This window comes from Manis pentadactyla, chromosome 8 (assembly GCF_030020395.1).
Source record: "Manis pentadactyla isolate mManPen7 chromosome 8, mManPen7.hap1, whole genome shotgun sequence".
Lineage (NCBI taxonomy): Eukaryota > Metazoa > Chordata > Mammalia > Pholidota > Manidae > Manis > Manis pentadactyla.
Genome location: NC_080026.1, coordinates 90596164 through 90621045, shown reverse-complemented (window position 1 = coordinate 90621045; position 24882 = coordinate 90596164). Strand labels below are relative to the sequence as shown.

Here is a 24882-nt window from a genome sequence, read left to right as displayed (position 1 = left end):
AGAGAATAAGAGAAAAGATAAGGTAGTGAAAAATTTAGGAATGCTGAAGGAGTCAAAAGCTAGCTTGGAGTGGAAAAACAAGAGAACATAAATCCCTTTAAATGTCTGAAGGAGTATTACATAAGCAAAAATTACTTCTTCTGTTAAGACTTCACTGGACAGCAAAAGTATCAACAGGAAGAAGACACAGGGAGGGGTTCATCTAGCAAATATTTACTGAGTGCCCCTATATAGGTGCCAGAGACTGTGCTAGGGGCTAGAGATTCAGCAGTAAATACTCCTTTCTCTCATGGAGGTTACATCCTACTGTGGGTAGGGAGGAGTGGTGGGTTGGGGTGGAGAAATAAGCAAATAAATATATAGACTGTCATAAGCATCATGGTTATGCTTATAGTTATAAGCATCATGAAAAAAAAAAGCATAGGAAGGGAATAGAAGGTAAAAGGAGGGATGAGCTCTTTTAGATGGGGTGATCAGGAAAGACCTAAAATACTGATATTTGAGGAGAGCCCTGAATGATGAAGGAGGAAGCCATGTGGTTGTTAAAAATGAAGAACATTTGAAACAGTGCAAGGAAGTACCAACGTCTTCACAGGAGAAGGTTTATGTTTGAGTAACAAGTAGGTTAGGGTAGCTGAAACAAGGAAGAGAAAGTGATAAAAGATGAGGTCAAAGAGGTAGCAAGGGAAGATCCTGTAGGACATTCACAGTAAAAACTCTGCATCTTGGCTTAACCCATAAAAGAAATTTCAAACCCCTGAGACCCTGTTTCTAAGACATTTAATCAGAGGTTAGATGACCCATCTGCCAAAGAGGGATTCTTTTATTAGATAAGGGTTGGGACTAAATGACCTCTTAGGTTCTTCTTAGATCTAAAAGTCTATCTTAATATTTTCTTAGTAAGTATGGTTTAAATATTTTCTTAGTATTTGGTGGGTTATTATGGGTATCACCCCACAGATTACTTACTAATTACAGAGAGTAAAACATACCTTTAATATGGGAATATGTAGCAGTTTACATCTTTAATAAGTGATCAAACTAAGCATTACTAGTACTGGAACAATCTGACATTATATACCTCCTGATATGAAGCAGTATGAAGTAGACAATTTCTCCTAAAAGGTACTGTTGACCAAACTGTCTAACCTGTATATAAAATCAAACTTTGACATTATCACCAGTTTATAGAAAAGAATGAAAAGGCAAACGTTAAATGATGTATGAAGAAAAGAAAACCAGACAAATCCAGAAGGTAGGACATTCTAGACTGTGATCTTGACAACTCATCTAGATTCTTCAAAAAATCAATAAAAATGATTGGAAGACAGCTCCTGATAAAAAGAGAGATGTTAACAACCAAAGGTAACATATAATCTCTAGTTAGATCCTGATTTTTTTATAAAGGTACACAGTATACACACATACAGAGGGAGGGGGGAAGGGAGAGAAAACCAGAGTTGGACACACTAAAATGTGTTCTGCCGGGTGGAAAACATGGCGCTGCAGATGCACTCATATGCTACACCAGGTACAGCACGTGGGGTTTACCTGCCTTGATCCTTTTGTTCCCCACTCCCACCAAGTCTGTCTTCTCTCTCTGTCTTTCTCTTCCCCCCACCCAGACATCAGAGGGCATTCTTACTAATGGATGCCCTTACCCAGAGACTCCTTGCACTTCTACCGTAGTGAGTAATACATCTTTGAATTACTTTCAAACAATGGCTCTGGTGTGATCTGGCATCTGATATTAACCTGGTGCAGAGTCAGGTCAGATGGTGTTACACACACACATACACACACACACAGTAAGGCATCCTTACTTTGCATGGTACTGTGTTAACTACACAGAGTCTTTTCCTCAATTTGCATGGTTCCATGGCAACTTAAAAAATGAAGAATAGGTTCTGGTGTGCAAGTTTCAGTTAAGGTTTTCCTGCATTTCTCTCCCAATAGATAGATATCTATGTTTCAATTATTTTTACCTTATCAGAGGTGATCAAAGATCGTGGTTCAAAACTTGATGCACCAGAGATGTGGGCTAATGCTGCAGCCAAGGCATCCACTGCCCCCTTCTCATCTATCAGTCTCTGAGCTGATGGCCGGAAAAAATCAACAGCATCGTAAGAAACGGAAGCCAGAGACCTATGGTTTAAAAATAGTAAATTTCTTGGTCAAACAGTGAAGAAAAATAAAAGGTAAGAGAATGAATGGGAAAAGAAAGAGCAACATTTTCATATTTTAACATAACTAAATGTCTGCTGGTAAAACTGGTGATTAAATTTTCTGATATTTGAACTAGGAGAGCTTAAAGATGAATATCCTAATACAAAAGAAAAAATTACTCAGCAAGGTCAGAAAGCATACCTGATGGCATCCATGCTTTTAGATTTAACTAAATCCATTGTAGAAGGAACACCTACACGTTTAAAAGTAATTCCCTGAAAATGAAAGAATTACATTAAAGAAAAATGGAAGTTTTTACAATTAATTCCTAAATTAATATAGTTTGTTGAATTTCCATTTCTTGGACTTAAACATTTCCAAGCTGTAGCAAATCAAAAGATCTACTTTTTAAAATAAATCATCAATAATAAATTTTGGAAAAACAAAAAATTTTTGTGAATTGCCCCTTAATTACAATCATGGAATTTCTCTTGCAAATAAAGGTGATTCAAAAAAAGAAAGACATTGTTTACATCTATCAACTTTTTTTTCTTATTATGTAATCTCACTTTACAAAATATATGAAATAGTGTATAAAAACACACATCAAGGAATAAGAAACAATGTAAAACACATAAAATCCAGACCACAAAGAATGTATTATTTCTGATAGAAACTGAGTATTGTACCATTATTCAATATAATCTTAACTGTAAAAACAAGACCATGTCACAGTCACCCCTTTGAGTGCTAGAATAAGAGGTACTGAAATCACAGTGCACTTCTGATTTTAGTTATCAAGGGAGAAATTCATGGTAAAAATGAGAAAGTCAGTTCTCTGTCTTCACAGTAAAAGCTGTATTAGAACAAAGTCTTGCAACTAATATAAATTTAGCTCTTCACATGCTTCATATCCAAATGCGGCTTAAGCTGAGAAAAGTTACAAAGATCTATTTATGAGAACAAACATTAAGAGATTTTTCTAAGGCACCATTTAAGTAATAAGCCTGAAATAATTTAAGTCTACTTACTGCTTTTTGTTCCACATATCTTAGTTGGCCTCTTTCTCTTGGCTGATAAAAACATATGCAAATCCCTGTCCGACCAGCTCTACCTGTGCGCCCAGAGCGATGAATGTAGGACTCAACATCCTAAAAATAAGAGATAATACTTTAAAAAAATCTGGCAAGTTACAAAGTCATTCCAGTATCCAAATAATAATGTTAATAACAAAACTACTACCAATAATATTTTAAATTCAATACTGTTGTTTTCAACATCCCAAAGAATTTTTATGCTGAATTTTGAGATAAAAGGAATGTAACTTAAAACCTTTTAATCCAGGACTCATCAAACAGTAACTTTATATTCCCTTGTATCATTCCATGCTTTGATCCAAACAATGAGGTTATGTATTTGCAAACGCATCAGATTCTGATCAGTTTACCACCACACTAACAAAAAAATGGCTTAGAGTAAGAACAGGTAACATATTTTTCGTATCCCAAGCAGTATCTTGTAAATAAAATAGCCATTTATATAGCTGCTCTTATTTTCCCCAAATCAAACTTCATTTCCTACCTGTGGAGGAGAACTTTGAATCACCAGGTCAACCTCAGGAATGTCCAAACCACGGGCAGCCACATTGGTGGCCACCAAAACTTTAAAGCTACCTTCTCTGAAGCCTTTCAGTGTAATTTCCCTTTGTGACTGTGCAATGTCCCCATGTAAACACTGGGCATTCTATTTGACAAAAGGAGAAAAGTAAGTACAACTCATAATTGACAGCACTCTAACAGCACACCATCTGTGCTGTTGTTTTTTAATCATATTTTCTGATCATTATAATGCATGCTTATTGTTCAACAAACATTACAGAAAATATTTAACGTAAAATGTAAAAGCTTCGCTTACTATCAGCTTACTAATAATCCACTAATAACAGATGGGTGAACATTCCTCCAGATATTTTCTTTTTAATATACACACACATACTACTTAGATGTAGTAACATATATTATGTATATATACTTGTAAAAATAGGATCATACTGTGTGTGTGTACTGTTCTGTAAACGGCTTTAAAACTTATATCTTAGCCATTTTTCCACATCTATACATATAACTCTACTTAACTTTTAAAAACTATGTATTATTTCTCCATTTGGATGCAATATCACTTATTTTAGCAATATCCAACTAGTGAACATTTGGGTTATATCCAAATTTTTACCTGAGAAACAATGCTACAATGAACAAGTGAATTTCTTAGCAGATGTGTATTTTAGCAGGATATGTATGTAGAAGTTGAATTACGTGAAAATTATGAACATTTAATGTTTTAATAGCTATTGCAAAACTATTATCCAAAGAGGTTGTGCCCATTCACTCTTCCACAATTCTGAGGTTTATTTCATCATACCCTACCTACCCTGTATCTTATGAATCATTATAATTCTTGTGAATCTAACAGGCAAAAATGATTTCTCATGTTGTTTTAATTAATTTCTGTAATTTTTAGTGAAGTTGAACCTATTTATACTATTCATATATTTATCTTCCATCTGTGTTGCAAACAATTTTTATTTCATGTTAACTTCCTAGTCACTAGAAAAACTTGAAAGCTCTAATATAATGACTTAATCCAGTACCTAAACTTTAGTATCTAAAGCCTAATGCATTCATGAATGAATTCACTGAGTAGTTGCTATGTGCCAGGCACAATGCCAGATTCTATAACAGTCAAACAGAGATAGCCCTGGATCAGATGACAGGCGTTCTCGATACAATAAGATATGTGCTATAGCCAGACGCACAGTGTTATAGGAATACCTAAGAGGAAACCTTCCTCAGTCTTGTTTGAGGGGAAGGCAGCACTGAAGCTGAGACCTGACAGGAACTGGGAGTCAGGTCAGAGGAGGAGCAGGAGGCTAGGGAGTTCATACCTAAATAGTATGTCCTGGGGAACTACAAATATTGGGAGTACTGCTGAAGCATAAACTGAAGAGGGGAAGTGATGAGAGATGAGACTGAAAGGAACATGAATTTTATCCTAAAGACAATATGAAACAATTTATTGTAAGCAGATTATCATGAACATATGTGCATTGTAGAAGGAACACTCTGGCTACTTGGTAGTAGTCTCTTGTTTGCAAAAATACAGAAGTTATCAGTGGAAATGGCTATCCATTCATTCGGCAAGTATTTAGTAATCTACAATATGTCAAGCACAAGGGATAAAATGGCAAACAAAAATAAGACTGCCTCTGTCCTCAGGGTCTTTCTACTCTGGTCAGGGAAATGGGCATTAATCAAATAATCAGGCATGCAAATAAACTTAGCCAACAAGTAATGGCTGACACACAGGTCTAAGAAGCAAAGACCATTTATAAAAGAACAACCTGACCTACTTTGTGGCAAGGAAGAATTCCCTGAAAAGTGAGGCTCTGAATTGATATCTGAAGGTGAGTAGGAGCTCCGAGGCAAGGTAGACTACAAGTTCAAGTCGTCTGGGAGAAAAAACATGGCATGTATGAAGAGTATAGAAATTAGGGGATGGAGTGCATATTTTTTTCTTTTTAACTACTCTTTGCTTGTAAAAATAATAAATTTAAAACAAGAAATTAGGGAAAAGTGTGATAATAAGAGGAGACTGGAAAGGTAAGTAGGGGCTCAGCCATAAACAAATTCAGGAACTATTAGTAAAAGAAACTGTAAGGACTTGGTTAAGGGATTGGAAATGAAGTATAAGGGAAAGAACATATTATATATGACTCCAAGATTCTGAGTTTCTGCAAAAAAAAAAAAAAATGCAGAAAAAACAGTAGGAAAGAAACAGTAGGAAAATAAATGGACCACTTTAAACCATAGGAGATAGATTCCAAAATACTTTATAGTTAAGTGGATGGTAAATGGTAAGGAAAATTCAAGGGTGATAATAGTTTTTTGGCTTCAGTCTATCAGATGTATCATTCAACAATATGGAATGTTGCAGATAGAGTAGGTATAAGAGCATAGAAGAGAATAAATTCAATTTTAGTTCTATAATGGGTTGGATTATCTGTGGCCATAGGATAAACACAGGTCTGGGAGAGCTAACCTGGAAAAAGATGTGTACATCATCAGCATATATACAATGACCAAAGCCACAGGAGTGATGGGATATATGCACAACTATACTTCTATATTTCTGCATTTATTGACAACTTGGCATAAGAAAGGCATTGTGTTAAATGCTTTAAGTAAATTAGTTCATTTAAATCATAAAAGTGTAAATAATTTATTTTTAATACCACTTTTTAAAGACATGAGCACAAAAATATAAAGTGACTTGCTCAAGGTTACACAGCTAGTAAGTAATACAACTGGTGTTTAAGCTTTGATCTGTCTGCCTCCAAAGCCTGTGCTGTTAATCACTAAGCTCAGGAAGAGTGAGTTGAGTGAGAGGAAGCAGGTACAGAAGTTAGAATTGTGAGGGATGCCAATATTTAAGGGCAAGCAAGGATACAGAAAGACCTCAACAAAACGGGAAAGTTTGGCAGAGAAGGAAGAAAACCTGTGTGATATTATAGAATCCAAGTTACAAGAAATGTTTCAAAGAAGGAGACATTAATCATATTATTTTTAAAAGTCATAAGCAAACATAGTTTAAGGTAGTCAGTTTTTCATAGTGAATTTTTCAAATTCACTTAAAAATTTTTGATACAACACTGACTTTCTACTTGATAATTATTCCTAAGGGGGACATACTACATTCATAATGCCAGTGATGGTTTCCAGGTCTCCAAATTATGAATAAATTATTTTCCAAAACTTTGTGTGTTTGTAACTGTTTGGAGTAAGAAGGCATTTTTCTGGTAAAAAAATTTGCCATTAAGAAATACTATCAATTAATATTTGACAAAGGAGCCATGGACATACAATGGCGAAATGACAGTTTCTTCAACAGGTGGTGCTGGCAAAACTGGACGGCTACATGTAGGAGAATGAAACTGGACCATTGTCTAACCCCATATACAAAAGTAAACTCAAAATGGATCAAAGACCTGAATGTAAGTCATGAAACCATTAAACTCTTGGAAGAAAACATAGGCAAAAACCTCTTAGACATAAACATGAGTGACCTCTTCTTGAACATATCTCCCCGGGCAAGGAAAACAAAAGCAAAAATGAACAAGTGGGACTATATTAAGCTGAAAAGCTTCTGTACAGCAAAAGACACCATCAATAGAACAAAAAGGAACCCTACAGTATGGGAGAATATATTTGAAAATGACACATCCAATAAAGGCTTGACGTCCAGAATATATAAAGAGCTCACACGCCTCAACAAACAAAAAACAAATAACCCAATTAAAAAATGGGCAGAGGAACTGAACAGACAGTTCTCCAAAAAAGAAATACAGATGGCCAACAGACACATGAAAAGATGCTCCACATCGCTAATTATCAGAGAAATGCAAATTAAAACTACAATGAGGTATCACCTCACACCAGTAAGGATGGCTGCCATCCAAAAGACAAACAACAACAAATGTTGGCGAGGCTGTGGAGAAAGGGGAACCCTCCTACACTGCTGGTGGGAATGTAAGTTAGTTCAACCATTGTGGAAAGCAGTATGGAGGTACATCAAAATGCTCAAAACAGACTTACCATTTGACCCAGGAATTGCACTCCTAGGAATTTACCCTAAGAATGCAGCAATCAAGTATGAGAAAGACCAATGCACCCTTATGTTTATCGCAGCACTATTTACAATAGCCAAGAATTGGAAGCAAGCTAAATGTCCATCGATAGATGAATGGATAAAGAAGATGTGGTACATATACACAATGGAATACTACTCAGCCATAAGAAAAGGGCAAATCCTACCATTTGCAGCAACATGGATGGAGCTGGAGGGTATTATGCTCAGTGAAACAAGCCAAGCGGAGAAAGAGAAATACCAAATGATTTCACTCACCTGTGGAATATAAGAAAAAAGGAAAAACTGAAGGAACAAAACAGCAGCAGAATCACAGAACTCAAGAATGGACTAACAGGTACCAAAGGGAAAGGGACTGGGGAGGATGGGTGGGTAGGGAGGAATAAGGCGGGGGGGAAGTAGGAGGGTATTAAGATTAGCATGCATGAGGGGGTGGGAGAAAGGGGAGGGCTGTACAACACAGAGAAGGCAAGTAGTGATTCTACAACATTTTGCTGTGCTGATGGACAGTGACTGTAAAGGGGTTGATAGGGGGAACCTGGTATAGGGGAGAGCCTAGTAAACATAATATTCGTCATGTAAGTGTAGATTAGTGATACCAAACAAACAAACAAAAAAAAAGGCAGTTCCTGTGTGGTAACCTCCAGTGAGTTCTACACAAGGGTATAAAGGGCATATAAAAGTGTAGGCAAAGGGTCTGTTTGTGTTTATACAGAGGATCAAAGCCTAATTGGGCTACCCCGAAAATCAACTAAGATACGATATGAAAAAGAACTTCCAACATCAGCACTCTCTGGAAGACTCATGCCAGAAGATGATCATCAAAAAACCCCAACAAAGATCCACGCACTGCTACAGCTGTAGATGCACTCATCCCACCAGTTCCTGGACTTGCCATGGGAATGAAGAAGGATATATCTAAGCTGGCCTGTGCATACAGTAAAACAACAAATTTGACTGGATCTATACTGTTGGAACTCAACCAAGAATTAGGAGAAGTGTAAATTGTAGCGTTCCAAAATCTTACAACTACAGACTATTTACTGTTAAAAGAACATATGGGATGTGAACAGTCCCCAGGAATGGGTTGTTTTAATTTGTCTGATTTCTCTCAGACTGTTCAAGTTCAGTTGGACAATATCCACCATATCATAGATAAGTTTTCACAAACGCCTAAGGTGCCTAACTGGTTTTCTTGGTTTCACTGGAGATGGCTGGTAATTACAGGTATGCTTTGGTTATGTAACTATACTCCTATTATGTTAATGTGTGTGTGCAATTTAATTAGTAGTTTAAAACCTATACATGCTGAAGTTACTCTACAAGATATGTCAAAGAAATAATCAATCTTCCCATGTTTTCTTCCGCCTGCTACTTCTATAGCTTTTCTTCTTCCTTCCTAATTACAACCTTTAAATAGAATTCGGGCCTCATATCGAATTTACCGAGTATCATAATTCTTCCAAGTGGTAAAGATACCTCAAGACAAATGCTGGGCATAGAAGCTACAGGGCATAAATATGCAAAGAAATAAAAAGCTAACCATTTCAAACAATAAGGCTTCTCTCTCACTTACCAACTTTACATTTCCCTGTATGGCCCCGGAAGATGACTGGTTAGCTAGAGACGGGTAAGATTCCTCAAGGGAGGAACAACCTAAGACAGGCACGGTCGCAGGGGGGCCATCAGGTGAGAAATTGGGGATCAACAGAGGTGAGGCTTAGAACCTCACTCCCCTGTTCTGAGAGAAATCTTCTGCATACGTGGATGTTTTATTGCCCTTGTCTAGCTTGGATTAACACATAGTCTACAGGCACACACCTGATCATCTACATTTGCTCTCTTACAACACTAAACTATGTTTTCTACCTTTATCTTGTATCTACCTACCACTTCAGCATTTTATTAAAAATAATAATAATAAAGGGAGAAATGTGGTATCCACATATAAATCAAGTATAAAAATCAAATGAGTATTCATATTTGAACTGACTGTTTAGAGTTCAGAATGCATGAGCAAAACCGAAAGTTTCTGTGATGACTGCCCGTGTACTGTTCACCATGTAACTTATTCACTATGTAAGAATTTGTTCTCCATGTAAGAACTTGTTTGTTATGCTTCAGAAGATTGGAGACTGACAAAAATTAGGCTTGGGGTGGAGTAATGATTGTGCATTGAGCATTGACTCCCCTATACAGAATTTTATTTTTGTTAACAACCATTTGATCAATAAATATGAGAGATGCCCTCACAAACAGAAAAGAAAAAAAAAGTACACACTTCCAATTGTAAAATAAATAAGTAACCGGGATGTAATGTATAGCATAAGGAATATAGTCAAAATATTGTAACAGCTTGGTATGGTGATAGCTGGTACCTAGAATTATCATGTATATAAATGTTGAATCACTGTGTTGTACACCTGAAACTAATGTAATGTAATACTGTGTGTCAACTACCCTTCAATAAAAAATAATTATCTACAAAAAAAAAAAAAAAAAAAGAAATACTAATATTTGAAAATAAAAATAAACAAACCATTAAAGTTCCCTTGTTAGTCTATAAAATCCCATATCCCCATAATGATGATATGCTACTACTACTTTTTACCTAAGTAGCAAACCAGCAGAGGAGAATTTCCATTATTCTCAACCATAGAAACTGATAATTGTCCAGTAAGAGGAGAATTCTCACCCAGCCTTTGCAGCAAGGCAATTCCTCCCTACAAGATAAAGCAAAAGCTTCTACAAGACAACTGCTGATGAGTGTTCTAAAGCAATGACAGCAAAGGAGACACTGCTGAGCAAAAGTAAATCAACTACCCTCCAACACTCTTTGACTATTTAGTATCTGTTTATACCATACAGAAAACTAAAGCTGTACAATTAATTGAAAAGGCACTGGGGAAGATGGTGACAGCATAGTCTTTCAGTTCCACATAAAAAAAACAGAGCAACTAAGATAAAACTAAAATTCCACAGACAACATCTACAACAAAACTAAGTGAGACAAGGTATTTTCACGATTTCTAAAACATGAGCAGGTAGAATGAAGATCTGTAGGTATGGGGGGAATCTGCTGGTCCTAACAACAGATACTCCCCAGAAAGCATAATGGGCCAATTTGAGAACAGCAGCTGAAACTGGGAGAGTTTTTGCACACTCAAGGTGATTGTGAGGAGCTGGAGGTAAAGTATGAAAGAGGCTGGAGCAGCCTGGACCCTGTAAGAATTTTCAAAAATAACAAACCAATGCTCCTTGCCAGGATGAAGCCACATGAGGAGAAACTGTTGGACCTAGAATCCAAACTGAGGATGCCAGAGATCACAGAAGAAAATAAAAGATCCAGATAAAAGTAAGGGGAAGGACAGACAGAGCTCAGAAAGTATGAGACCTTTTTCTTTAATAGCTTTACTGAGTTATAATTTACAGTCCAAATTCTTAAACACTAACAAAAATAACAGAAGCAGCAGCTCTAGAGCTGTGAAGCTAGAAAACTATTCTGACTCATGCCTCCCCATCTGAAGTTCAGAAAGATTAATTTCATCTAAAAATGAGCAACAGAAAAGACCACAGTTATTTCTTATAGAAAGTAATTAGAAGGGGAAAAAATAAGCAGAATAATATCCACAAATAACGAAAAAGCTCTAGAAAGGTATGCCCCCACAAAAGTATAGCATTATATTTCTGAATGAGCTAAAAGAAATTTTTTAAACAATGTATCAAAAAGCAAGAAAAATCAGGAGGAGAAAAACTAAAAAATGAGGTGAAGTGACTCAAGTAAGAAGTAGAAATAAAAAAATAAACTTTACAAATAAAGACTATACTGGAAGGAACACAAGACTGCCACAATAGTTAATGCCTTAAAAACGGGAAACAGAAAATTGAAATAAAGAAAATGAAGAGGATTTGAGATAAAGCGACAAAGGAGAATGGAAAAAGGAGCCTATATATATATTATATATATATATATATATATAATGAGATGCTAAAGAAAAAAAAATAAAGGAATCAGATAAACCAAACACCAAAATATTGTAATTGAAGAAAATTTTGCTGAAACTATAAAATATGTATTTAAACCTACAAATTGAAAGCATACACTGTGTACTCAGAAAAGGTCAGCAAGAACACCACCAAAATATATTCTAGTAAAACTACTGATTTTAAAGCAAAAGAAAAAGTCTTTTGCATTCAGGTAATGCATCCAAATCACTTACATGGAAAAAAAATCAGGCTGGCATCAGATGTTTTATAGAATGTTTTATTCCAAAAACAGTGGAAAAATATATTTAAGATGTTGAAGGAAAAAAAATGTGAACCAAGATTTTTATATCTAGTCAAGATAATTTTCAGATATAAATTTACAAACTATTATCATGGTTACATGAATGTATATACATGTCAGAATTCACCACGCTATACATTAAGATTTGTGCATTTTACTGTATGTACCTCCATTTAAAAAAGCAAAAAACAAATAAGCTATCATCAACAGGTAATACTGTTTCCATGAACCCTTCATCAGGAATCTACTAGATAACAAGTCACAGACAACAAAAAATGACTGGAGAAACAGTGACATAAGGATGGATGGCATTATTATCAATGGGTATTAACATTACAGAAAGACAAAGAACTAGATAATACATACTTCCTGATGGAAGCCCACCATCTATGAAATAGTTTTATACTAAATAAACAAATCTGAATTTTCAGGAAATACAGAAGACAGAGGAACATGCTAAATGATGCCACAGGGAAGAAATAATCTAGATTATGGAAACTTGGTTTCTTAAACAACAATTTAAAAATCTCCAAGAAAAAAATAGTTGAAGAAGGAATCCATAATTTAAAGAGATTTAATGAAATCACACAATGTAAAATCACTTTTGGATTCAGATTCTAGAATAACCACAAAAGAAAAAACAAAGCATTTAAGTATTTAAGTGGCAACTGAGAATCTGAATACATGATTGATATTTGATACAATTTGCATCAATTGATATTTGATACTGATTTATTAATTGGTATTTGAAGATATTCATTACTACTTAAAATTAATTTTTAGATGTGATCATAGTAGTGTGGGTTTATAAGAAATAACCCTTTTTTTTAGAGACACATACCCAAATATTTATGGAAATAATATGAGTTTGCATCAAAATAATTCAGGAACAGGCAGTGAATAGGCATCTGGATGAAATAATTGTTGCAGCTGGAGAATAAATACACAGGGACTCATCACATCGTCAACTTTTATGTATGTTTGAAAAAATTTCTACTATTAAAAAGTTACAAGAAAAAAAGACATGTGGACTTAGTATTCTGACCCATTTGCTCAATAAATATTTGATTCATTTTGTAACACAACTCTAAAATATTACCCACAGAAACTCATTTTGTTTCAACCTTTTTATTTTCAAGATCAGAACTGCAAAGTTTTGAAAAACCTTTGGATGAAAATGGATAGAATTCTCTCCTGACTTAACACATTATGAGAGGCTGGCTACAACTTCCTTCTGAATTAGACTCAATTCTAAGAATTGTTATCAAAGTTGGTCCACAAAGGACAGTTCAGTCAGTGAGTTATCCCTATAATCTCAAATAGAGAAAGCATGAGAACAGACTTACCTGTTTTATGTGTGGATTCATGGCCATTTCAGTTACATTCTTTTTGGTCTCACAGAAAATAATAGCCCTCCCTTCAGACCCACTGTAGACTTGAAGGACATCTCCAATGACTGCTGGCCTCTGAGACCAATGGCACTGGATGGCCAAATGCTTTGTGGGAAGAAAATGCCAAATATCTGTTTCATTAAAATCAGTGAAAAAGCTTTCTCTTGTACTTTTTTTTCCTATCTGTTCAAGAATTAGCCTTCCTGGGAGACAGTAAGACAATAATTCTCTCCAAAACAGTATACAGATGGCCACCAATAGGTTTAAGGATAAACAAATTGTAATATATTTATACAATGGAATACTATTCAGTAATTAAAAGGAATCAACACCAAAAAAAGAGAAAGGAACTGACTACTGATACATTCAACAATATGGATGAGTGTCAAAACATATGCTGAGTAAATGAAGCCTTACAAAACAAAAGAGTATATACATAGTGTGATTACACATGAAGTTCTAGAATGGGCAAAACTAATCTACAGTGGAAAAAAAATCAGAACAATAGTTGCCTCTGGATGGGAGGCTATGAGGGAACTTTCTGGGATAATGGGATATTCTATATTTTGATAGGAGTTTGGGTCACACACATGCATGAATTATTCAAAACTAAACAAATGTACACTTAAACTTTTTTGTATACAAATCTTCTTTTAAATTTTTAATTATTATATGGATGAACCTCAAACACATTATGCTAAGTAAAAAGAAGCCCAACACAAAAGTTACATATTGTATGATTCTATTTATATGAAATATCCACGAAAGGAAAATCCAGAGTCAAAAAGCAGACTGGTGGTTGCCAGGGGCTGGGAAGAAGAGGAATGAACAGTAACTACTTAATGTTTATAGGATTTCCTTTGGGAGTGTGAATTCTGGAAGTAGATAGAAGTGGTGGCTGTACAACACCGTGAATGTACTGACAATGAATTGTATACTTCATAAGGTTAATTTGTTATGTCAATTTTACCTCAGTAAAAAAAATCTAAATATTGAGCTGCAGCTAATGATATGCATACTAAAATATTTATGTGGAAATTTATTGATTTCTGCAATTGAACAAAAAAATAAGACAGATATAGGGATGGGTATATATGTGATGAAGCAAATACAGTAAAAGATTAATGGTAGAATCTAGCAGATGGGTATATGTGGTTCACTGTAAAATTCTTTCTTTTTGTTGTGTTTAAAAATTTTCATGATAAAATGTTGGGAAAAAAACAAACAACATTTTAAATCTGTGCATTTTAACATTATCTGAGCAGAACTTTTAAAAATGTAACATATGAATTATGGAACACCTTGAAAACAGAAAAAAGCACAAAGAAAAAAAACCAAGAATCCTTTGCACCACCTATGACAGTGCTGCTTCTCCAGTTCTTAAGAAAAAGAGAAGCTGAATCTGATCAAGCCTCACAATCTAACCATCACCTCACAGGAAAATGAAGGCAGAGGGAACATGTCAAATAACACCACTGGATCACAAATCAGCAAATCTGAGACTGTGGGAAACTCCTAAGACAAATGATCAGTTCTTTTCAATAAAAAATTGCAAGGAATGATTTCACTCATCTGTGGAGTATAAGAACAAAGAAAAAAGCTGAAAGAATAAAACAGCAGCAGACTCACAGAACCCAAGAATGGACAGTTACCAAAGGGAAAGGGACTGGGGAAGATGGGTGGGAAGGGAGGGATAAGGGGAAAAAAAGGGGCAATACTATTAGCAGACATAATGTTGGGGGGGACATGGGGAGGGCTATACAACAGAGAAGACAAGTAGTGATACTATAGCACCTTACCACACTGATGGACAGTAACTGTAATAGGGTATGTGGGGGGAACGTGATGATGGGGGAATCAAGTAAACAATGTTGCTCATGTAATTGTAGATTAATGATACAAAAAAAAAAGTAATCCTAAAAAAAAAATATTGCAAGGATAAAAAGGGACAAAGGAACCTGTAGATTATAAAAGATTTAAGACACATACAAACCAATGGTAATGTAAGGATCTTATTTGGATCTAGGTCCATACTATAAAAAAAAAAAAAGACAACTAGGGTAATGTGGACATTAGATATTTAATAATATTAGAGATTTATTGTTTTTTTCCTACTGTGACAATTTTGTGGCTGTTTGTTTTTATTTAAAGAGCCCTTATCCTTTTAAAAATATATACAATTACATGAAGATGAAATGATGACTAGGTTGCTTCAAATGCACGGATGAAGATTTTATGGGGTATAGAAAAGATGGTCATTAAAGCTTGCTGATAAGATCCCTTATAGAATGATTTTCATGTTTCCAAATACATGAAAAAACTTTTTTTCACTGATACAGTTTTAAATTATATTCTTATTGTAAAATTTTCAGCCATTACAAAAATATACAAAGCCTCTTTTGACCATCCCATAGTACGAAAGTCCTCTTTCCCAGGGGTAATCATTGTTATTAGTTTGATGTTTATCCTTCCAACCAACCTTTGTACATTTACATAAATACATAAGGAATACATTTGGCATTATATGTGCATTTTTTTGAAAAGCATTATATATGCAGTTTTTTAAAAAGTATGTATTTTGAAATTTGTTTTTTATCACGCAATTCATTCTTTTTAATCATTACATTGAATTTACAGATTATACTATTGTTCATTTAGTGTATTTTTATCTACATACATGTATGTACAACTATTAAATGGAAAAGTGACACATATGGTACAAACCTATCATAATAATGCAAGTATTACCTTTAATTCTTTTTTTAATAACATACTATTGGTTTAAATTTTCATGGAGTTGAAATTATCAACCTTTTCGTTTATGGTATCATCTACTGACTTTATGTTTAGAAAAGCCTCCTTTTCCTGAAATCAAGTAATTATTTATCTATATCTGCTTTATGATTTTATGCTTAATTTGTTTTAAATCTTTTGGAAATTTTTTTGGCATGAAGTATAAGATGAGGATCTTTTTCTCACCTAAGCTTACTAAATTATTCCAGCACTATTCTTTTCAAATTGATATGCATCACCTCCTTTCTCACATTCTACGTACTTTAAATCTATCACTATAGCTGCTTTGTGTATTTCCTATTAGAACTTGCCTGTTCCCATACTTGACCTCCACTACTTATCCTATTTTGCTCCTCAGTCTCAAATCATACAAATACTAAGTATCTTACTAACTAAGAGCAAAAAAGAGAGGTTTGGTCTGAATTGGCACCCAAAATTTAAGTTCAGCTTTAACAAATTTCAAAATACCAACTAAAAGCTAACATCTATCATGCTGGAAAGCTACTTACTTCCACAGTAGTTGCAGCCTTTTGAGTCATTTTTCCAACAAGGTCAACCTGTTCATATCTGGATTTCATGTATTTTTTTGCAACTTTGTATACCCACTGTGGGCAAGTTGCAGAAAAAAGTAAAGTCTGAGGATTGTCTTCAGAATCTTAAATAAACAAAAAGAATTCAAATGCTTTCTTAATATCCATATTAAAAATCCCTCCAAACTTCAAAGAAATAATGAAAAATTCAAAACTTGGGGTTAATTTTGAACATACAAACTTAATTACTAAAACTTTCAACTTTCACAACTATGGAGAAATATGAAGAAAACTGAACCCAGAAGGCAGGTGATAATTTAAGAAGGAACAATTAGCAAAGAAATCAGTAAAATAACTACTGACTATAAAAAAAAAAAAGAAAGAAAGCACAGAATGCTAAGAAAACAGTTAAAGTACACTATTGCACTTTCCTGTTCAGGAAAAAACCAGATGCCAAATAGCTTCAGTTTTGTTATAACTCTGGGGACAAAATAATAATAAAAATTATTAAAGAATTCATAAGTTTTTAGATAAGGGAATAATTGCTAATGTGCTCATTTTGAACTAGGATATACCAGTTTTGTAGGATTTATGGATAATATCTTCAACTTGTTCAGCAAAACCTAAATCTAACATTTGATCCACTTCATCAAGCACAACGTGGCGCAGTTTAGAAAGATCTAATCGGCCGCTCTGCAGATGGTCTTTGATACGACCAGGTGTCCCAACCAAGATGTCAATGCCATTTCGAATATGACTGACTGTGAAAGGAGAGAAATATCAGTAATACGTAAATAATCAAATATATATTTTCACATCATTTCTTTAGATTTCAGTAGCAAATAGATCTCTGCACTATCACACATATTTACTCACTTTGGCTTTGATAAGATGTTCCACCATAAAAACACGCCACGCTGAGTTTCCTAGTTATATCTTTGAAGTCTTTGGCTACTTGGTTTGCCAGTTCCCTTGTAGGAGCCAAAACAAGTACCTGACCAAGAGGGTTAAAAAACAAAAAGATATTTCTCTAAAGATATCTAAATTCAAACTGAGAAGACTTTTTTTAAAGGTGCATTTAAAACTAGGAATCTCAACACTGAAGTTATAGTACTTAAAGACAGAGCAGAACAAGAACAGCAGCTTATATTTATTATATCATCCTTACTTCCTGTAGATATCCTTTCAAAAATCATTTTCTCAGTGAAGTTCCTCACCCTCTTTTCATACCCTCCCACCACTGCTTAACTGTTTCTCCTGAGCACTTATGCTGTATTAAATAGCTATACTTTTTGCTTATTGTCTGTCTCACACACTAAAATTTAAGCTCCAGGTAGGGATTTATGTCAGTTTGAGTTACTGTATTCTTTGCACATCAACAGTGCTTGGCACAGAACAGATACTCAAAAAATATTTGTTAAATGAATGAATACTTAACCACATTCCAGGCATCAGTGCTTTACATGAACTAACTAATATGATCCTCACAAAAACCCTGTTAAGTAGCACTATTATTCCAATTTTACAGATGAGGAACCTGAGTCTTCCCAAGATTAAATAGCTAGAAGTGGTGCAGATGGAATCACAGTAATGTCCTTCTAGCATAAAAGACTGTATTGAGACTGTGTTTTACTTCTATTTCTTACAGTCTTTCCTAATTTCACCTACGAAACAGAACCCTCAACAAAATATCTGTCCTGCTGGTCAATCGGATCCAAGACAATTATGACTTGATTATATTCATATATGTGAATTCACTTTCATACTGTAATACTATTTAGGAGTCTCAAAGAACAAATTATTTTTAGTCACATATCTGCACAAATTATGGTGAGTTTCTTCTTTACTTTTATGAACTTTAAAGTGAACACAGGTTCTAAAAAAGTCAAATTTTAGGCAAAAATTTTGCTAGGTCTTTTCTCTGTTCTTTAGTTATTTAAAAATTGACAGATCTCCAGTACTCCAGTAATATAGGGACTAGCAATATCATCTCTATAATCCTTTTTAAAAAGTCAACCACTATAATCAAAACACTCCCAATAAACAAAACTCAAGGACCAGACAGCTTCACAGCTGATTCTACAAAATGTTTAGAGAAGACCTAATATCCACACTTCTTAAAATACTCCAAAAAGTAGAAGAGGAAGAAGTACTTCCAAACTCACTCTGTGAGGACAGCATCACTCTAATACCAAAACCAGACAAAGACACTACACAAAAAGAAAATTACAGAACAATATCCCTGATGAACAGATGCAAAAATCCTCAACAAAATATCAGCAAACTGAATTAAAAAAATACATCAAAAGGTTCATCCAATATGACCAAGTGGATTTATTCCAGGGATGCCACGATGGTATATACTTATAAATTAATCAACATCATGTACATTAACAGAAAGGATTAAAACCACATTATCACCTCAACAGATGTTAAAAAAGCACTTGACAAAATTCAACATCCATTCAAGATAAAAACTCTCAACAAAATGGGAATAGAGGATACTGTACCTCAATATAACAAAGGCCACATACAACTAACACACAGATAACATCATACAGAATGGCAAAAAGCTGAAAGCTTTTCCTCTTACATACGGAACAAGAAAAGGATGTCCACTCTCACCACTCTACTCAGCCTAGTACTGAAGGTTCTAGCCAGGGAAATCAGACAAAACAAAGACATAAAAGGCATCTACAGTAGAAGAAAGAAGTTAAAGTGTCACAATTTGCAGAGGACATGATATACATAGAAAACTCTAAAGACTCCACCAAAAAACCATTAATAACTGAATTCAGCAAAGTTGTAGGACACAAAATTAATACACAGAAATCTGTTGCCTTCCTATATACTAACAAAAAACTAGTAGAAAGAGAAATCAGGAAATAAAATACCTAGGAATAAACCTAAGGAAAGACCTATACCCTGAAAACTACAAGACACTCTTAAGAGAAATTAAAGAGGAAGAGAAAGACCTATACCCTGAAAACTACAAGATACTCTTAACAGAAATTAAAGAAGACACTAATAAATGGAAATGCATCGCATGCTCTTGGCTAGGAAGAACTAATATTCTCAAAATGGCCATCCTGCCTAAAGCAATCTAGAGATTCAATGCAATCCCTATCAAAACACCGACAGCATTCTTCAACAAACTGAAACAAATAGTTCTAAAATTCATATGGAACCACAAAAGACCCCGAATAGCCAAAGCAGTCCTGAGAAGGAAGAATAAAGCAGGGGGGATCTTGCTTCCCAACTTCAAGCTCTACTATAAAGCCACAGTAATCAAGACAATTTGGTACTGGCACAAGAACAGACCCATAGACAAGTGCAACAGAATAAGAGTCCAGATATTAACCCAAGCATATATAGTCAATTAATATACGATAAAGAAGGCATGGATATACAATGGGGAAATGACACCCTCTTCAACAGTTGGTGTTGGCAAAACTGGACAGCTACATGTAAGAGAATGAAACTAGATTATTGTCTAACCCCATACACAAAAGTAAACTCAAAATGGATCAAAGTCCTGAATGTAAGTCATGAAACCATAAAAAACTCTTAGGAAAAAACATAGGCAACACTCTTCTGAATATAAACATGAGCAACTTCTTCATGAACGTATCTCCCCGGGCAAGGCAAACAAAAGCGAAAATGAACAAGTGGGACTATATCAAACTAAAAAGCTTCTGTACAGAAAAGCACACCATCACTAGAACAAGAAGGTATCCTACAGTATGGGAGAATGTATTTGTAAATGACATATCCCATAAGGGGTTGATACCCAAAATATATAATGAGCTCATGTGCCTCAACAAACAAAAAGCCAGTAATCCAATTAAAAAATGGGCAGAGGAGCTGAACAGACAGTTCTCCAAAGAAGAAATTCAGATGGCCAACAGACACATGAAAAGATGCTCCACATCGCTAATCATTAGAGAAATGCAAATTAAAACCACAATGAGATATCACCTCACACCACTTAGGATGGCCACCATCCAAAAGACAAACAACAAATGTTGGCAAGGATGTGGAGAAAGGGGAACCCTCCTACACTGCTGGTGGGAATGTAAATTAGTTCAACCATTATGGAAAGCAGTATGGAGGTTCCTAAAAAAACTAAAAATAGAAATACCATTTGACCCAGGAATTCCACTCCTAGGAATTAACCCTAAGAATGCAGAAGCCCAATTTGAAAAAGACATATGCACCCCTATGTTTATCGCAGCACTATTTACAATAGCCAAGAAATGGAAGCAACCTAAGTGTCCATCAGTAGATGAATGGATAAAGAAGATGTGATACATATACACAATGGAATATTATTCAGCCGTATAAAGAAAACAAATCCTACCATTTGCAACAACATGGATGGAGCTGGAGGGTATTATGCTCAGTGAAATATGTCAGGTGGAGAAAGACAAGTACCAAATGATTTCACTCCTCTGTGGAGTATAAGAACAAAGAAAAAACTGAAGGAACAAAACAGCAGCAGATTCACAGAACCCAAGAATGGACTAACAGTTACCAAAGGGAAAGGGACTGGGGAGGATGGATGAGAACGAAGGGATAAGGGGGTGAAAAATAAAGGGGACATTACAATTAGCATGTATAATGTGGGGGGGGGCACATGGAGGGCTGTGCAACACAGAGAAGACAAGTAGTGATTCTACAGCATCTCAGTCTGATGGACGGTGACTGTAATAGGGTTTTTGGAGGAGACTTGGTGAAGGGAGGACTCTAGTAAACATAATGTTCCTCGTGTAATTGTAGATTAATGATAGCAAAAAAAAAAAATTATGGTCCTGGCATAAAAACAGGATCAAAAGAAGAGAACAGAGAGTCCAGATATAAACCCACACATATATGGTCCATTAATATTTGATAAAGGAGGCATGAATATACAATGGGAAGACGACAATCCCTTCAGTAACTGGTGTTGGGGAAACTAGATAGCTATATGCAAGAGAATGAAACTACATTTTGTGTCTAACTCCATACACAAAAGTTAAGTTGAAATGGATCAAAGACCTAAATGTAAGACATGAAACAATGAAACGCATAGAAGGCAAAAATCTCTTGAACAATTTTTCCTTCGACACATCTCCTCAGGCAAGGGAAAAAAAAAAAATGAACAAGTGGGACTATACAAAGTAAAAACCTTATGTACAGCAAAGGACACCAACCAACAGAACAAAAAGGCAACCTACAGTATGGGAGAATATATTCATAAATGATTTATCTGATAAGGGGTTAATGTCCAAAATATATAAAGAACTCATATGCCTCACCAAAAAAACCAACAACCTGATTAAAAAATGGGCAGAGAGGAGGAGGAGTCAAGGTGGCGGTGTGAGCAGGGCAGCAGAAATCTCTTCCCAAAACCATATATAATTTTGAAAATACAACAAATACAACTATTCCTAAACGAGAGACCAGAAGATACAATACAACAGCCAGGCTACATCTACATCTGCGAGAACCCAGCGCCTCACAAAGGGGATAAGATACAAGCCGCGGCCCGGTGGGACCCGAGCACGCCCGCCACCCCACCTCTCCAGTGGTAGGAAAGGAGTCAGAGCAGGAGGGAGAGGGAGCCCAGGACTGCTAAATACCAAGCCCTAGCCATTTGCACGAGAGTGCAGACACACAGTGCGTGGTGTGCTGGATATTTGGAAAACAGAACAATAAAACCTGCAAGTGGGTCCCCGCAGTCGGCACCCCTGGGACAAAAGAGAAACAAGTGCTTTTTGAAAGTCTTAAAGGGACAGGGGCCTCACAGCTGGATGGAAGTGTCCCGGCACACTCAGCTGAGCAGCTTGGAATCCCGTGGAGCTCCGGGTGCCCTAACCCTCTGGGAGGCAGCGCAGCTCTGAGGCCCCTCACAGCGATAAACAGCCTCCCATCCATTCCCCCTACAGCGAGGCCCCGTCATAGCTGGGGAGCAGCCTGAGAGCGGCCGTGCCCACAGCAACCGCCCAGAGCCTCCCCCGCAGCCACCTGGGCCAAACTCAGAGGCCCCGTTGGCGCACAGCTGCCCAGCACAATAACTAGGGGTCGCCTTTCTCACAGAAAAGGAAGGCAACAACCAAGCAGGAAGGGACTTTGTTCTCCCAGCTGACACACACGCGCCAACTGCCGACGACAACCTCTACACCATGAAAAGGCAGAAGAATTTGATCCAGACCAGACTAACACAGACATCCTCCCCTGAGAGGGAATTTGGGAGATAGACCTAACCAATCTCCCTGAAAAAGAATTCAAAATAGAGGTCATAACCATGCTAATGGTTATTCAGAGAAATATGCAAGAGCTAAGTGATGAAGTCTGCAAGGAGATTACAGAAATGAAACAGTCTCTGGAAGGACTTAAGAGCAGACTGGATGAGGTGCAAGAGACCGTTAATGGAATAGAACTCAGAGAACAGGAACACAGAGAAGCTGAGGCAGAGAGAGATAAAAGGATCTCCAGGAATGAAAGAATATTAAGAGAACTGTGTGACCAATCCAAATGGAACACTAGTCGCATTATAGGGGTACCAGAAGAAGAAGAAGAGAGAGAAAGGGATAGAAAGTGTATTTGAAGAAATAACTGCTGAAAACTTCCCCAAACTGGGGAAGGAAACAGTATCTCAGACCATGGAAGCTCACAGAACTCCCAACACAAGGGACCCAAGGAGGACAACACCAAGACATATAATAATTAAAATGGCAAAGATCAAGGACAAGGACAGAGTATTAAAGGCAGCCAGAGAGAGAAAAAAGGTCACCTACAAAGGAAAACCCATCAGGCTATCATCAGACTTCTCAACAGAAACCTTACAGGCCAGAAGAGAATGGCATGATATACTTAATGTAATGAAACAGAAGGGCCTTGAACCAAAGAAACTGTATCCAGCACGATTATCATTTAAATATGAAGGGGGGATTAAACAATTCCCAGACAAGTAAAAGTTAAACAAATTTGCCTCCCACAAACCACCTCCACAGGGTATTTTAGAGGAACTGCTCTAGATGGAAGCACTCCTAAGGCTAAATAGAGGTCACTAGAGAAAATGAAATCACAGCAAAGAAAGCAGACCAACCAAATACTAACTAAAGGCAAAAAATAAAATCAACTACTCACAAAAGCAGTCAAAGGAAATACAAAAGAGCACAGAATAAAACACCTAACATACAAAGAATGGAGGGGGGGAGGAATAAGAAGGAAGAGAAATAAAGAATCATCAGACTGTGTTTATAATAGCTCAATAAGCAAGTTAAGTTATCAGTTAGATAGAAAGAAGCTAACCTTGAACTTTGGTAACCACGAATCTAAAGTCTGCAATGGCATTAAGTACATACCTTCCAATAATCACCCTAAATGTAAATGGACTGAATGCACCAATCAAAAGACACAGAGTAATAGAATGGATAAAAAAAGCAAGACTTATCTATATGCTGCTTACAAGAGACTCACCTCAAACCCAAAGACATACATACACTAAAAGTCAAGGGATGGAAAAAGATATTTCATGAAAACAACAGGGAGAAAAAAAGGTGTTGCAGTACTAGTATCAGACAAAATAGACTTCAAAACAAAGAAAGTAACAAGAGATAAAGAAGTACATTACATGATAAAGGGGTCGGCGCAACAAGACGATATAACCATTATAAATATATACGCACCCAGTAAAGGAGAACCAACATATGTGAAACAAATACTAACAGAATTAAAGGAGGAAATAGAATGCAATGCATTCATTGTAGCAGACTTCAACACACCATTCACTCCAAAGGACAGATCCACCAGACAGAAAATAAGTAAGGACACAAAGGAATTCTACAACCAAAAGCAGCAGGATACACATTCCTCTCAAGTGCACATGGAACATTTTCCAGAATAGACCACATACTAGGCCACAAAAAGAGCCTCAGTAAATTCAAAAAGATTGTAATTCTACCAACCAACTTCTCAGACTACAAAAGGATAAAATTAGAAATAAATTGTACAAAGAAAGCAAAAA

The 24882-nt window shown here is 35.9% G+C and overlaps 1 protein-coding gene across 2 annotated transcripts in view; it reads right to left on the bottom strand.

Moving 5' to 3' along the window:
- Nucleotides 1-24882, bottom strand: part of DDX50 (DExD-box helicase 50) — a 41344-nt gene that overhangs the window by 4278 nt on the left and 12184 nt on the right. Inside the window, exons 5-12 of one of the 2 annotated variants that reach the window (XM_036923989.2) lie at nucleotides 17748-17865; nucleotides 17447-17632; nucleotides 16851-16996; nucleotides 13504-13653; nucleotides 3748-3909; nucleotides 3198-3317; nucleotides 2368-2441; nucleotides 1986-2145 (exon numbers count right to left, since the gene is read on the bottom strand). In XM_036923989.2, coding sequence (XP_036779884.2) covers nucleotides 1986-2145; nucleotides 2368-2441; nucleotides 3198-3317; nucleotides 3748-3909; nucleotides 13504-13653; nucleotides 16851-16996; nucleotides 17447-17632; nucleotides 17748-17865 — 1116 coding nt within the window. The remainder of the gene's footprint in view (nucleotides 1-1985; nucleotides 2146-2367; nucleotides 2442-3197; nucleotides 3318-3747; nucleotides 3910-13503; nucleotides 13654-16850; nucleotides 16997-17446; nucleotides 17633-17747; nucleotides 17866-24882) is intronic. The other variant, XM_036923990.2, reaches the window with a different exon arrangement.